Source organism: Sinocyclocheilus grahami, unplaced genomic scaffold (assembly GCF_001515645.1).
Source record: "Sinocyclocheilus grahami isolate Dianchi unplaced genomic scaffold, SAMN03320097.WGS_v1.1 scaffold271.1, whole genome shotgun sequence".
Taxonomy (NCBI): Eukaryota; Metazoa; Chordata; class Actinopteri; order Cypriniformes; family Cyprinidae; genus Sinocyclocheilus; species Sinocyclocheilus grahami.
This window is the reverse complement of record NW_015505450.1, coordinates 137,498-153,975: the sequence shown is the minus strand read 5'-3', so window position 1 is coordinate 153,975 and position 16,478 is coordinate 137,498. Positions and strand designations below refer to the sequence as shown.

At 43.9% G+C, this 16,478-nt stretch overlaps 1 protein-coding gene across 1 annotated transcript in view; it reads left to right on the top strand.

The window, feature by feature from the left end:
• reln (reelin) overlaps positions 1-16,478 on the top strand; it is a 95,699-nt gene that overhangs the window by 71,572 nt on the left and 7,649 nt on the right. The window contains 15 exon segments of the mRNA XM_016291464.1: positions 1-198; positions 853-1,046; positions 1,441-1,691; positions 2,460-2,614; positions 2,747-2,961; positions 3,335-3,512; positions 3,597-3,775; positions 4,301-4,407; positions 4,508-4,750; positions 4,898-5,073; positions 5,159-5,232; positions 5,670-5,831; positions 6,010-6,167; positions 15,875-16,094; positions 16,192-16,389. The exon segment at positions 1-198 is cut by the window's left edge and continues 1 nt beyond it. Of these exon segments, the coding sequence (XP_016146950.1) occupies positions 1-198; positions 853-1,046; positions 1,441-1,691; positions 2,460-2,614; positions 2,747-2,961; positions 3,335-3,512; positions 3,597-3,775; positions 4,301-4,407; positions 4,508-4,750; positions 4,898-5,073; positions 5,159-5,232; positions 5,670-5,831; positions 6,010-6,167; positions 15,875-16,094; positions 16,192-16,389 (2,708 nt within the window).

Below are 16,478 nucleotides of genomic sequence, written 5' to 3'. Positions count from 1 at the left end.
TCATGGCTCTTGTCTTTCAGATGTGACCCTGAGTGGGGCGGTGAGCTCTGCGATAAACCGTTGGTCTCTCTGCCCGCTCAGCTGAAGGACAGTTTCAGTCGAGCTCCGGCGCTTAATCACTGGCACCTGCTGACCGGCGGCAAGATCAGCAGCATCTGTGGAGCCGTGGCCTCAGGATCAGCGCTGCACTTCAGTGGGGTACAACCATCTGTCCTTCAGTCTCTGTTTCAGTCTGAGGAGTTCTTGAGATGCTCACATTCACAGTCTTTAAATTACACTATTGCAGCATGAAATCACAATATCATGAAGTCAGAAAAACTAACTATAGATGAAAACTAAAAACAAAATAACCAAATTCATAAGTATTCCAGCTCCCAGAGTTAATACTGAGAACAACCATTGGCAAAGAGCTTATTTTCCTGAAGATTGTGTCCCAGGAGTCTTAGGATTGCAGCTTGTTTTCCTCAAAGGCTTTTTTTTATAGTTGGCCCATCTATTTTTCATTCTCTCTTTATGAGTTTCCCATTCCTGCTGTCTTTCACCGTAGGGATGCTGTTCTCACTGCGATGTGAGCTTAAGAATGAGGCACAAAAGCTCAATTTTACTTTCAGCAGACCGTGAAATCTCTGGTCAAACTCCATCTCAGATATCATCAGTTTATTCTTCAAAACCTTTCCATGGAAATCATTTGTTGAAGGAAAATCTGTCTGTCTGTCTGTCTAGCTTTCTGTCTGTTGTAGTAAAGTTTCAGGATACGTGACCGTATTGCTACAGTGCTGTTTGTGTAAGCGAGGGTAGTTTTGAATGAATCGGAGTGTCATGTATCATTGCTGTTGTTTGTCTAATGGCCAGAGCTGCTCTCGTCAGCTGGTGACGGTGGATTTGAATCTGACCAGTGCTGAATTCATCCAGTTCTACTTCATGTACGGCTGTATGATCGCACCCAGCAACCGTAATCAGGGCATTCTGCTGGAGTTCAGTGTGAACGCGGGGATCAGCTGGAATCTGCTGACCGAGATCTTCTACGACCAGTACAGCAAGCCTGAGTGAGTCTCTCTGCTAGCACTGTGATCTTCTTGATTTGAACAATACCAACAGTGATTCTTACAGTTCCCAGATCGACGTTGCACTCCATGCATATTGTACAATTGTACAGATGTTGTGTAACTGAAGTCTTCTCACTCAGTTAAACATGGGACACCTTATAATGTCATCAGACAACAGTGCAGCATAGTACTGTTTGAAATACTTATCCTTACATGCTGCACACTGTTTTTCAAAATAGTGCATAGTGCACAGTAATCAGCATGCTACTGTTCTGTTCTGAGCACAGAGTAACAGGAGGGAAGAGCAGAACTGTTTTTAACTCAATTAATTAAAGGTCCTCTGTTGAAGTGTTCAGTGCATTCACACTGTAACTATGAACGTTTTCTCCTGTAGGTTTGTGAATGTTCTGCTGCCCGCTGCTGCGCGAGCCGTGGGTGTCCGGATCCGCTGGTGGCAGCCGCAGCATGACGGGGCCGATCGGAGCGACTGGGCTCTGGATAATGTGCTGATCTCCGGCTCAGATGCTCACGCTCAGATCTCAGACACGTTTGGAGGAGCGGCGCTGCCCAGCCATGAGAGAGCGCCGGCTGACAGCACACACACACGACACAGCGGCTCATCCGTCATCCACGAGGAGACCATCGGTACGAGATCACGTCTACAGATACACACACAGACACACACACACAGGTTTGTTTTTATGGTTTATGGGGACTCTCCATACACACACACACACACACACACACACACACAGACACTCACTCACACACACACACACACAGACACAGACACTCACTCACACACACACACATACACACACACACACCTTATAAGGGATCAACAAAAGTTTCCCCTTTTGTACAGATGGTAATGAAATTGAAAGACTAACACTGTGTAGGTGTTCAGCTACATTTAATTGTTTTGATGCTATTTCGTTTTTTTAGATTTAGAATATATTTCAGTATGGTATTACTGTAGAAATATAGCAAATTTCAGTCTTGTTCACTTTTGGATTATGTTAGCTTTTGAACTTAAGTTGAACTGTTTTGAAAAGAGTGTGTAAATTGGCCTGCAGGTAAATTTTTTGTTTTTGTGGTTTTACACAGTTTTTGTGTCTAAATGAGAAAAGAATTTGTGTAGACAGAGATTCAAATCAATGGAAAATGGTCGCAGTTTAGCCACATGAAAAACCAAAATATTGACAAAAGGGTCTTAGTGACTAATTGTACAGTGTTTGATTTTATTTTTGGATTAAGCCATCTAACTATGGAGTTGTATTAAATAACTGTGATGTTTTGTCTTCAAACCTCCATCAGTCAGAGGCACAGGATCACTGTAACCAAAGCTCATCCTTACTCTCACTTGTCCTCTATTTACAGTACTCATACTCATCTGAATTTATTTCATTTCAGTGAGCGATCACTGGCTGTTTTCTGAAGATTGCTCCGTGAAGCGTTTCTGCAGCTCTCCAGACGGTGTCATGGTGTGTGGCAACACGGATGGACAGGAAGTTTATGCTGTTACACATGACATAGTTCCTGCCAAAGGCTGGGTCATGCAGTTCAAGGTAAACTCTCACTGATGCACGCATGCTCTCGGCAATCACTCGTTTGTTTAGGTATCGTTTCTATGACGGGTTTTAGTCATAACTGTGATTATTTGTGCATGCAGATGGATAAGTATGTGTGTTGTTTGTCAGATTGCGGTTGGCTGCAGTGTGCCGGAGAAGCCTGCAGAGAGACAGGTTCATGTTCAGTACTCCGTGAACTTCGGTGTGACCTGGAAGTACCTGGTTCCTCAGTGTTTACCTGCAGATCCTCGCTGTGCCGGACTGGTGTCGCAGCCGTCTGTGTTCTTCCCGGCCGACGGCTGGAAGCGAGCGGTTTATCCTCTACCAGACGGTCTCGCAGACACGTGAGAGATCGCAGACACTGCTTTGTACATGTAGCTGAAATCAGTTACTGTGTTTTTCCAATGCTAGAGTCATTTCTCAAGGAGAATAAACCAGTTTTAATAAATAAACTCATATTCATCATGTCAGCAGAGGATCACGAACAGCAAAAACACACCATGATTCAGTTTACCAAAGACACGGTTTTTCATGCAGTAGTAGTCAAGTACTGGTTGAATCAACAAACTCAACCACATTCCTTCTGACACAAAGTGAAGTGCATCTACTCTGTTTTATTTGCTTTGAGAACACTTTTGCAAGTGTTTCTAAGAGCACAGGAATGAGAGTTCTCTATAATCTTCAGGTGAGTGATGGATGTTCTGGTGTCGTTCACAGAGCGGTGCGCTTCCGCTTCTATCAGAGGCATTCAGATACGCAGTGGGCGGTGGAGAACTTCTACATCGGACCTGCTTGTGAAAACCACTGCGGAGGTCACGGAGACTGTCTGGACCAGCACTGTCTGTGTGACCCGGGCTTCACTGGGCCCAGCTGCTACGCCAGCACCACGCTGAAGGTAAACCAGAACCCAGCGTGAGACAGCCGACGTGTGAATGTGCACGTGAGCTCCGCAGACATCAGGCTTTCCTTGTGTCCCCAGCAGGCGTCGCTGAAGGAGCGGTTTGACTGGGACGGGGCCCACGGGCCGCAGTGGCAGGTGCTGGAAGGCGGATACCCCTGTACTGACTGCAGGGTGCTGGTGGAGGGAACAGCACTGTACTTTAATGGTGCAGAGGCCAGACAAGCGGTTACTAGTGATCTGGACCTGCGTGGGGCGAAGTAACTACACAGAGCATTTTTCTTTCTAAGTTCTGCCACACACATATCATACTGTACGTCAAACCCTTCACGGTTTCACAGACATCAGAGGCCTTTATTCGGAAGGCCTCAGAGAGATTGTCGATGTTAGCATGATGTAGCTGAGCACCTCAACTGTTTAGTCCCAACCACCCAGCTAACAATATTTACTTCCCAGAACACATTTTAAGGTTTGTTTTTGGTTAGGCAGGAACGTGTTCTTTTCACACTTTCTAATTTCTCCATTTTATTAAATGCTGTATTACAGTAATGTTAGTCATATAACTCTACAATATGTAGTTTATGATTTCTTCGCAAGGAAAGAAACAGCATTGTTTTGCTTCTTCCTTTGCATGAGGTACATATTCTAAGCATTTATCATTCTAATTAAATGCAATTCTTGATGCTGCTCTTTTTAAAAACCTAAGAAATAATAATAAAAAAAAGAACTAGATAAGACTAAATGTATTCTCATATTAATAACATGTGCCTGTGCTGCCGCTCCAGGTTTGTGGAGTACTGGGCTAAAATCGGCAGCGAGGAGAACGTGACTCTGTGCCATCGTCCAACCTGTCGGAAAGAGGGTGTGTTACTGGATTATTCTATTGATGGAGGTATGCTTCTTCATTAATAACACAAATGCAAAATCATTCTCATCTTTCGTTTCATGAAGACACGAGTCACATGAATTGATTGAGTTGTTCTCTCTGTAAGGTGTGTCTTGGACATTGCTCCATGAGATGGACTATCTGAAGTACGTGTCTGTGAGGAGAGATTACATCGTGCTGCCGGAGACAGCGCTGACCAACGCCACTCGTCTGCGATGGTGGCAGCCGTTCTCGCTGCTGTCGGGCCTGGTCCGGTCGAGTGCGGAGCGCGCTCAGTGGGCTTTAGACAACATCCTCGTGGGAGGCTCTGACATCAACCCCAGCACCCTCCTGGACACCTTTGATGACGGTCAGTCACGGGTTACTCACAGTGGCATTGAGATATCCTGAAGTCTGGATCAGTGAAATATGATCCTGGAACGAGGAAAAAAACATGAGACTTCTGTCTGGCTTCTGTCCATATTATAGAGCTGCACTAATGTTCTCCTTCCTCCAGAGGGTGTCTCTCATGAAGAGAGTTGGAGCTTCTATCCCAATGCTGTCCGTACGGCCGGCTTCTGCGGAAATCCGTCGTTCCACTTGTATTGGCCCAACAAGAACCAAGATGGGTCGCACAACATACTGGCCACCCGTGAACTCATTGTTCAACCTGGATACATCTTACAGTTCAAGGTTTGAGCACAAGATGTTTGAGATCATTCAGTTTTCACACGTAAACACACAGGTATACAGTGACTCTGGTCTTTGTCCACTTTAGATTGTGGTTGGCTGTGAGGCAGACCGATGTGATGACCGTCATTCAGTGCTTGTACAGTACAGAAAGGATGCCAGGTGAGTACAGGCGACAGATGTGCATGTGAAGCCTCCTTAATTTTTGTAATCATATGGCATCCTGGTCGTGGTACAGCTCCAGTTTGCACCCATTGTTATTTCCATTTTTGCAAGATCATCTCTATGCAAACTTTCTCCTCCTTTTATCTGTTGCATGGGTGTCCAATCCTGGTCCTGGAGAGTTTAGCTTCAACTTGTCCCAACACAACTACCTGGAAGATTCTAGTAGTCCTGCTGAACTTGGTTCAGGTGTGTTTAATTGGGGTTAGAGCTGAGCTCTGCAGGACAGTGGGCCTAAAGGCACAGGATTGGACACCCTGATCTATTGTCAAAGCCCAGTGTTAATGAACGTTATCTTTTGAGAGAGAGGAAGGGGAGTAGGAAAAGAAAGGAAGAGGTAATATGTTGTCTAGTAATGAAGTTCCTTTCCTCCACAGGTCAGATGTGTGGCAGTTAGTCCAGTCTGCCTGTCTCCCTTCTTCTGCCAACAACGTGGGCTGCTCACCCTTCCAGTTCCACGAGTCCACGATCTACAGTCCCGTCAACAGTTCAGTGTGGACCAGAGTCACCATTCAGCTGCCTGACCATGTGTCATCTGGGTATGGCTTTTAGGGTCTTAAAGGGTCTTTTTGAGAGACTGCATTATCATTAAGATGTGTGGAGGTAGTTTGTTGTTAAAAGGGCTTATCCATAAGTCACTAGTATTGCTGACGGTCTCAGGTATTCAGGCATTAATGCACATGTCTATAAGTGTCTGACTCTCCTTGATGTCTTCAGTGCGACACAGTTTCGCTGGATCCAGCACGAGGCCCCTGGCGAGCGCTACAGCTGGGCCGTGGATCACGTGTACATCGGGGAAGCGTGTCCTGGACTGTGCAGCGGTCACGGCTACTGTACCAGCGGACCCGTCTGCATCTGTGACGAAGGCCATCAGGGTGGGCATCAGTTCTCTATAACTCTGTGATTCCGTGAAGTTTACAACAGAACAAACAGGAACAGGTTTTGTCTTTCTCAGGTGATGACTGCTCTTTGTCCAGCAGTGAACTGCCCAGCTCTATAAAGGATAACTTTGAGTCTGGTTCGGTGTCTCAGGAGAGCTGGAGTTTGATTCAGGGCGGCGGCGTGGGCAGCGGATGCGGTCAGCTCTCTCCTCATGCTCACGGGGACTCGCTGTACTTCAACGGCTGCCAGATCAGACAAGCCATCACTACACCTCTGGATCTGACCCGTGCTAGGTACAGCAAGAAATATTCAAGACATCCTTTGCTTTTCTTGCTCATTTCAGTCATAGATACAATCAGTCACCACCCTCTCACCATCTCTCTCCTCCAGTAAGATCATGTTCGTGCTGCAGATAGGCAGCGTGTCGCAAACAGACAGCTGTAACGCTGCACTGGATCAGGCGGATACGGTCGACCGGGCCGTGCTTCTCCAGTACAGCATCAATAACGGAGTTACTTGGAACGTCATTGCTCAACACCAGGCAAAAGATTTCATCAAAGCCCAGAGAGTGTCCTACAACATCCCACTGTGAGTCTGCAAACATGCATTACACAAATTACATTGTCACAAATAATGCTGAATTGCTTGTAAGTTGTATATTGTTCCTGTAGCTCAGACGGTAGAGCGTGGTGCTAACAATGTCAAGATCATGGGTTCAGTTCCCATGGGGTGCGTGAACTGAAAAATGTATACCTCGAATGTGATGTAAGATGCTTTGGATAAAAGCATCTGCCAGATGTGTGAATGGCTTGTGTTCAGTGTTCTTGTTTGAAATTCAGTTTGAGAAACATCGATGTACTGGAAGAATGAAGCAGACACAAAGTGACTGTAGGAGGAAATTTAGCAGGAGCAAGAAGAACAGGATGGGATTTATTTGTTCTCATTATTTGTTATCAACTCACATTGGCTATTCAATATCTATCGCAAATTAGAATATCTAATTACGTTCCACATAGTCTAATGCTAAGTCTGGTGGCAGCGACAGCTTTCTCTGGTTGTGCTGCTCCGTGTTGCAGTGGGTGAAAGAAGTTGGATTCCATTTTAACAGCCTTGAATATGAAGTGCTGGCGAACACTAAACTCCTGGAGCGCCGAGAAGGTTCTTGCAGTCCGGAGCATGCAGATGAAGGAACCTTTTAGGTTCTCAAGTCCTGAAAATCTAAAACACGCAGATGGAGGGGCCTTGAAGGGAAGGTTGCGGGACAAGTTGTTGTTACTGTCTCCAAACTCCCTGAACTCAGAACACCTCCCAAACTTACAGTAATTCACTTCTGGTCTAAGGGAACTCTTTTTCTGAACGCTTTGCATACCTTCCTCAAAAGTAGGGTTGGGTATCGATTGGGTTTTTTACGATACCGGTGCCAAATCAATACTTTTAAAACGGTACCGGTACCTGAACTGATACTTTAAAAAAAGAGCCACAAAAAAACGATGGATAACATTAAAATAAATATACATAGCATTCACATGCTCCTCGGATGCTCTCATTTCCCGAGGTGTGCTTCCCTTACTCTTAAGGCTAATAAATGTATTTCACGATCTAGGTCATTATTTAATACAAAACTATATTTAATACAAAACCACACATAATGTTTCTACTGTATCTCATGTCAATCACTCTGATATTTAGTTAAAATGAGTGAACTGACTGAGTGCTGTCTGTCACTGTCTTTAATCAGTTCTCTGAATGACTGTGTGCCACATGCGCTGTAATATGTTTTATATTAAATATTACATTTTCAAATGAAAATAGCAACATGATCGTTTTATAAAGTATACGTTCATATGTGTTAAGGGCTGGATTTCCGCTGGAGGAAACAGCTGTGGTGTGATGAGGTGTCAGCGAAAACTTTACAGTAGATGGGAAACCGCTTGCTCCCTCGTGACCTTTTGTAAACTGTATTTATGACAAAGAACTGCACAGATACAGATATTATAACAATCTATGGATAAACACACACACCTTGTGTCCTCTGTTTCTGTGTGAGTCCGCGGATGTCTGTGGATGATGGGGAAGAGACGAAGTCTGCCGGCGTTTCATATGAAATTTAAAGAGGACTGACTGAGGCGATCACGAATTTGTGAACCGTTTATGGAGCTAATCGCTATAGCTCCGCTAAAAATGGCCTAGCGACGCCCATGCTTCTTACGTCCATTTCGGAGAACCAGGACAAATATTTAAATCGATCGCTCAGGCATTTAAGTGGCACCGAAACCTGCGTTCTGATTCGGTACGAGTACATACCGGTTACATTGGTATGGTTTCGGTACCCAACTCTACTCAAAAGGAGGGGATTGCACTTTGGCACCTTTCTGATCCAATAATATTTGCATTTGAAGTTCACAGTTAAAGCAGTGTCTTCATGATTTTGCCTGTGCATTAGTCACTTTCCAAAGTAATTTGGGCAATGTGCTGAACGCAGAGTTCAAAGTTTATTCTGAATGTTTGCACTATCACTTATGCATTCATGTATCTTAATAGCAGAAGGGACTTAATAGAATTTGTCAACATTTTTGTGTCAGCGCTCATTAAGCGTATATTGTTCTCTGAATGGATATGAAGAGAAAATGCTCAATTTAGTTTCTGTTGTGTGCTGTTGGTTAAAACAAAGTTGATTTGAAATGGTTCTTACCTAGGCAGTCCATCGGTTCATGGTGTAAGTGGCATGGGGTAAGTGCTGAACTCAGAGATGTCATTCTGTTTCTGGAAATGAAGAGTCTGTGGCTTTGCATCTATCATGATGGAGCTGAATCATGGGCTTTTCAGTGTTTCAGTTTCACTCATACATAACATGCACTGTACTTCTTTGCCTCAGAAGGGCCACTGGCTAATGTTGACTCCAGGAATGTTAAAGATTTATTCTTTCATAGTGTTTCACAACCTTCTTTATTACACTCTCATATCCGTATCAGTTAGACTCAATTACCCCCTCTCTGACAAGAAATCTTACTGTGGTAAACTGAGGTACATAGCTGTTTTACTCGCAGCAAGTTGAACAGTTTGGTAAAGAGTAAATGAACATGTGCAGATTGGCCTGTTGGTGTCTGAGTGAGAAAAGAACGCATGTCATTTGAAAGATTCATTCCATTGAATTTTGTGCCAAAGCAATGATAAATGTGTGAAGAGCTTTGAAAAGTGACCTAAGTATTGAGAAATGTGTCCTAGAGATTGTAAAAAAAACTGTTATTGTGAAATAGGAAGAGGACAGTCTGGTTGTGAGGCACTCCATTGATGAATTTAGTTCCTGTCACCTATATACTGTTAGAGAAATCTATCTGGTTAGAGCATGAACCGGAGCTTCATCACATGCAGTGGATCCTTCCAGTCATGTTTTCTCCTGGACTAGTTTTGGGTGGCCCTTAGCGCTTCTGTCCTGGTTGGGGATCGTGCACGCTCACTGCTTGCTGTATGCATTTGGGTGTGTGTATAGCAGCTGATCCACTAGGACTCTTTCTGCAACGTCGTCAGCAGTGGGTTGCTTTGAGCCATCTATGAATAAGACGGTCCTTATTGGGATGTCTGAAAACTCTTGTGGTTATGGGTGAGATACGTATCATGCCTCACTGGTCCTCTTTCTCTGCAAATATCTTAAGCATGTCCCAAACGTTTGTGCTTCCTCAAGACTTTGAGCTTTGTGAGAAAATGTTTTTTTTTATTTATTTTTTTTTTTACAATATGTTGTGCATATGTTTGGAACATTTAAATGCTGTTGACAAATGTCATTACACTTACATGCTAAGAGACATTCTTGCCTATTTTCAAGGACCCTGGAGTTTTATCTTAAGATTTAAAATTGTTCTGAATGATGTCTGGACTGCATCACTATCGAAGTACATTTATTGCTGTGTTTGTGTCTGTGCTGCAGTGAGGCTCGTGTGAGAGGGGTTCAGTTGCGATGGTGGCAGCCGCGTCATGAGGGCGCAGGGCATGATCAGTGGGCACTGGACCACGTGGAAGTCATTCTGTGAGTACTCCTGCCTTTAATTATGGCAATCATTTTTCCTTCACTCAGACATCAGTAAAACTTGGATAACATAAGCTGACACCTGTGAGGAAAGTGCTTAGATTTGCCAGTACATTCTCCTGTTGGGCTTATAATAAAGAACACTCGTTATTAATACCATAGTTTTACATAGTGCTGCATTGCCAATAGACATTAAACAGTCCTTGCTCTCTCCGCACACACACACACACACACACACACATATCTCAGTCCCATCCCTCTCACTCAGGTTCTGGTCCTCACACTGCACTCTCTCTCTCTCTCTCTCTCTCTCTCTCTCACTCTCATCACTGCCCTCCACATGTTCACTGCACTCACCCGTCTGCCTCCACCATCCTCTGCTCTTCTGCAATAACCTTTCCCTTTCCCTTACCTCTACCTAAATGTATGTTCCTCTTTGGCCCCGCTGTTTTCACTCCCAACACAACTCTGTTGGCACTGCATTCCCTCTGTTGCTCTGGTGTCGCAGCTCAGGGTTCTTTCACCCCCAGACCTTTGTGCAAGCCAGCAACAGCCCTGTCCTGCATCTTATAACCTTTCCTCTCTTCTGTATTCTGCTCCCTATGGCATGGCTGTAGTGTCAGGTAAGTGCTTTGCTTTGACGACGGTTCTGAAGTCCTGAAAATCTAAAACATGCAGATGGAGGAGCCTTGAAGGTTGCAGTTCCAGCATTGCTAACTTGACAGCGCAGTTGGTACTTTATCAAAATAAAATACAGTGAACTAAACATCAGCGCACCCACCTCTGTCAACGCGACTGAAGTACAAAGCCTATAATTTACATAATAAATAATAGTTTAACATTCAGATACATCGCAAATATGGAAATATTATGGAATATTTGAATTTGCGCCGAATGAGAGAGGTAGGATACACGAGCACAAAGCAGCATTTCGCAAACAGTTGAGTGCACAAGCCTTTAAAGTATACTCCTTTGTCAGTGAGAGACGCGTTCAGAATCAGCACATGGTCACTGTCTAGTGGGCTTTGTTTTCAAGTGCGCAACTCATGGCATTTGCTGTTCTTCTGCTGGCGGTTATCAAACAGCGTTGCATTACTGCGGGTGCTCCCTTCTGGATGTGAATTGCCTGTATTCGTTGTAAGGGCTCATGCACACCAAACCGAGACATCCGCACAGTGACGGTTCGGTACGAATACATGTATCGTTACACTCCTACTGTTAACAAATGCCATTACACATACATACCAAGAGTCATTCTCGCCTATTTTCAAGGACCATGGTGTTTTATTTTAAAGGGATCCACAGGTATTAAGATATGTATAGCTTAATATAACGTAAATTATGTCTCTTACTGAAATATGTAGTAGAAACCCCATGAAAGATGTATGCTATTTAAAAAAATCGACATTGTTTTTGGACTATGGGGGGGGTGCCATTATTTGTTGTGCACAGTACATTCTGCATCGATAATGTCAAATAGTTGCACTCGGTGAGCTACTGGCGCTTTTTACCGCAACACAACTCGCAATACACAACTCAGAAAATAAAATACTGATACGATACCACATTGTGTGGTTTTTGGTTGTAATTTTCAGTCGAAGGGCAACAAGAGAAGCGATGTAAGACTTCACTGCTTTCCTTGCAATAAGATGAGAAAAGAATGGGAAGATGCTGTGGATGAATAAAACTTCCTAAAGACCCACTTCTTTGTTCTCTCCACTTTAGTCCTTATGCTTTTGAGGCTTTTAGTAGACCACAGCTACTGAAAGAGCTTACAGATGGCCAAGACAAGAAACGCAAGATGCCATTCTGTTAGGATGTAAACATGCCGATGCTTGTCATGACGCCGCAGCCACTGGAGGAGTTTCTCAGCGCAGATTTCACTATATCCAGGGGCATTTAGACTCCTTGTTGGGAAAAATTGATGGCACAGCATTTGGTTTAAGCCTATGATTATATCCATCACCACCTCTTTCACCATCATCACCATCCATCACAAGCTCTTTCAGTAGCTGTGGTCATCATATCAGTATTTTATTTTCCGAGTTGTGTTGTGGTAAAAATAGCAACAGGTAGCGGCAGTAGCTCACCAAGTGCAACCATTTTACATCATCAAAATAATGGTGCCCCCTATAGTCCAAAATATGCATAAAACGATGTGAATTTTTTTAATAACATACATCTTTCATGGGTTTTCTACTACATATTTCAGTAAGAGACATCATTTACGTTATATTAAGCTACACATGTCTTAATACCCGGGGATCCCTTTAAGATTTAAAATTGTACCAAAATGTTCTTCTGAATTACATCTGGACTGCATCTGTAATGTGAGGGAGTCATGACAGCTGAGGTGTGGATCCAAATGCAGGCTTTATTTAAAACGTAGTCAGACAGGCAGGGTCGAACTCCAGCAAACAATATCATCCAAGGCAGAGGCAAAAGAGTAATACACAAACAGGCAAAGGTCAGGCCAGGCAGCAAAAACACTCAGAAACCAGGCAAACTGTCCAAGGTCAAAAACACAAAGGCAAGGCATTTAAACATGGGAAAACACGGGTACAAGGAAACAATAAACAGTGAGGTGTGTGTGTGTGTGTGTGTGAGTGCAATCTTTATAGTCCTCCTAATATGAGACAGCTGAGAACTGAGATCTGATGAGTCCAGGCAAAGGATTATGGGAAATGGAGTCCAGGGTGAATGGCAAAGGTACAGGATAGTGCCCTCTAGCGGAGCTCGGGGTGGGGATTGCAACAGCATCACTATGGAAGAGTATTTACTGGTGTGTTGGTTTCTCTGCTGCAGTGAGGCTCGTGTCAGAGGGGTGCAGTTGCGATGGTGGCAGCCGCGGCACGAGGGCGCAGGGCATGATCAGTGGGCGCTGGACCATGTGGAAGTAATTCTGTGAGTACTCCTGCCTCCAGACATCAAACCAGCCTTATGACAATAATTTCTCCTTCACTCAGACATCAGTAAAATCTTTCAGAAAGCTGAAGCCTGTGAGAAAAGTGCTTAGAAGTGCTTAGATATGCTTAGATATTTACAAGGCAAGACAATTCTCCTATTAGGTTTATAATGAAGTATGCTCATTATTAATACTATAGTTTCTACATGGTGCTGCATTGCTGATAGACATTAAACACTCCCCGTTCTCATCCTACACACACACACACACACACACACACACACACCTCACTCAAGGTCTGGTCTCTCTCTCTCTCATCACTGCCCTCCACATGTTCACTGCACTCACCCGTCTGCCTCCACCATCCTCTGCTCTTCTGCAATAACCTTTCCCTTTCCCTTACCTCTACCTAAATGTATGTTCCTCTTTGGCCCCGCTGTTTTCACTCCCAACACAACTCTGTTGGCACTGCATTCCCTCTGTTGCTCTGGTGTCGCAGCTCAGGGTTCTTTCACCCCCAGACCTTTGTGCAAGCCAGCAACAGCCCTGTCCTGCATCTTATAACCTTTCCTCTCTTCTGTATTCTGCTCCCTATGGCATGGCTGTAGTGTCAGGTAAGTGCTTTGCTTTGCTGTTCCCAGAATGCACCAGTGTTCCCTGCCTTTGGTCTTCCCTCATTGAGCCTTTCTTGTACATCACTGTAGACCTCATCACTCCATACAGGTGGAAAAAATAAAGGAAATAGCAGATGAAAACGTTAAATAAAGTTCATTATAATTTAGGTAAATCAATTAAAATTGCAAATGCAGCACAGTACGCAATGCACTGTCTTGAAGAATATCCAACAGCTCTTAAAACGGTATGACCACATTTCAAGAAGCACTGAAACTAAAGTTATGACAGTATGTCAATATACAGTATACTGTGCAAAGGTCAGCATTTTTATTTTAAAAGTATATCTTTTGCTTTTGTGTGCCAGTAGGAAATATTGATTTTAGATTTCCAAACATTACATATACAGTGTTGTATGTAAAAATGTCTGTGTTGTTTCCATTGTTGTTTTCCCCTGTATCCTATCCATCTAATTCCTCTACACAGCTGGAGGTTAATGTCACCCAGGACAGGTCTAACATTTCATTTAATTTTTGGTTTTATACAGTAATTGATCATATACTTGGAAATATTATGGATGGAGACAGGTCAAATTAGTCATCCAGGTCACTGGAGAATGTGACCGTAATAATCCCATATACAGCTGGAGTGGCAGAAACAAGTACTGCATACTAGAGTGTGTACACAACACTGTATGCCAAAGGATGCACTCGAGCCAAACACAAAGCAAAATAGTGTAGCGGTGAAATGAAAGACTCAACGTACACTCACTGGTCACTTTATTAGGTGCACCTTTCTAATTCTGGGTCGGACACTCTTTGCCCCCAGAATATGACATTGACGTGCAGTTGCTGCAGATTTATCAGCTGCATATTCATGATGCACTTCTGCTGATCTAGCACAGATCTGGGGACAGTGTGCGCCACTGGAGTACACGGCAATGAGTGGTTTAAAGCTGCCATGATTGGCTGATTAGATATTTGCATTAGCATGCAGATGTACAAGTGTTCCTAGAAAATTGGCTACTGAGTGTATGAGAGTGAAGCCTTCTGGGCACGACTCAAGCATGTGAGGGCAAAAGTGACATTGATGTAGCTATGTGGAACACACTGAGCCACCTGTTGCGCCATCAGCCCATTTAGCGGTGTGGTGTCTTGACCGCCACAGAGTATGCATTAAAGAGACCTAAGGCCTTGAAGTATGATATACTGCCCTAACGAAAGCATATTTTGAACACTTTTTTTACAATACTAGTCTTTTTTTATAGACCCTTGAACTTGGCAAACAGGACAATGCACACAGCCATATTATGCAATCAGCCCATTTCGTGTCATGGGTTTTCCGCCGCTGCAGAGGATGTGCTAAACTGGACATTAGGCCTTGATATTAGAGGTACTACCATAAGGAAAGCCAAATTTTGAGCAAGTAGATCTCTATTAATTCATATGCATCCATGCTCTCGCTTTATTCATAGTAAGATGGCAGTGATGCACAAAGGAAATATAAAAGTAGAAAGTGTAATGTGTAAACGTGCAAAAAATTCCCATGCGCAGGTGAATAGTTTCTTGAGGGCACAAAAAAGTTTGAGAAAGTCTGTATTTTTTTAAAGATTATTTTTTATTGTTGTCACTTTGAGAAAATCAATGAAAAAACCCTGAAGAAATAAGAATATTAACAGATGACTGTACTATATACCACATATAAAGCTGAAAATAGTGCTGCATGAACTATTTACGTTAAATATGGTCCGAAAATCTACTGAGAGTTTGGAAATTTGAGTCTGGAAAAGTATGGAATTTTGAAATGGAAAATGTGTAGGAACCCTGTTAGTTGTTAAAAGGACTTATCCTCAAGCTGGACTCAGGTATTCAGGCATTAATGCACATGTCTATAAATATCTGACTCTCCTTGATGTCTTCAGTGCGACACAGTTTCGCTGGATCCAGCACGAGGCCCCTGGCGAGCGCTACAGCTGGGCCGTGGATCACGTGTACATCGGGGAAGCGTGTCCTGGACTGTGCAGCGGTCACGGCTACTGTACCAGCGGACCCGTCTGCATCTGTGACGAAGGCCATCAGGGTGGGCATCAGTTCTCTATAACTCTGTGATTCCGTGAAGTTTACAACAGAACAAACAGGAACAGGTTTTGTCTTTCTCAGGTGATGACTGCTCTTTGTCCAGCAGTGAACTGCCCAGCTCTATAAAGGATAACTTTGAGTCTGGTTCGGTGTCTCAGGAGAGCTGGAGTTTAATTCAGGGTGGCGGCGTGGGCAGCGGATGCGGTCAGCTCTCTCCTCACGCTCACGGGGACTCGCTGTACTTCAACGGCTGCCAGATCAGACAAGCCATCACTAGACCTCTGGATCTGACCCGTGCTAGGTACAGCAAGAAATATTCAAGACATCCTTTGCTTTTCTTGCTCATTTCAGTCATAGATACAATCAGTCACCACCCTCTCACCATCTCTCTCCTCCAGTAAGATCATGTTCGTGCTGCAGATAGGCAGCGTGTCGCAAACAGACAGCTGTAACGCTGCACTGGATCAGGCGGATACGGTCGACCGGGCCGTGCTTCTCCAGTACAGCGTCAATAACGGAGTTAGTTGGAACGTCATTGCTCAACACCAGCCAAAAGATTTCATCAAACCCCAGAGAGTGTCCTACAACATCCCACTGTGAGTCTGCAAACATGCATTACACAAATTCCATTGTTACAAATAATGCTGAATTGTGTTGTTCCTGTAGCTCCAACAGTAGAGTACGG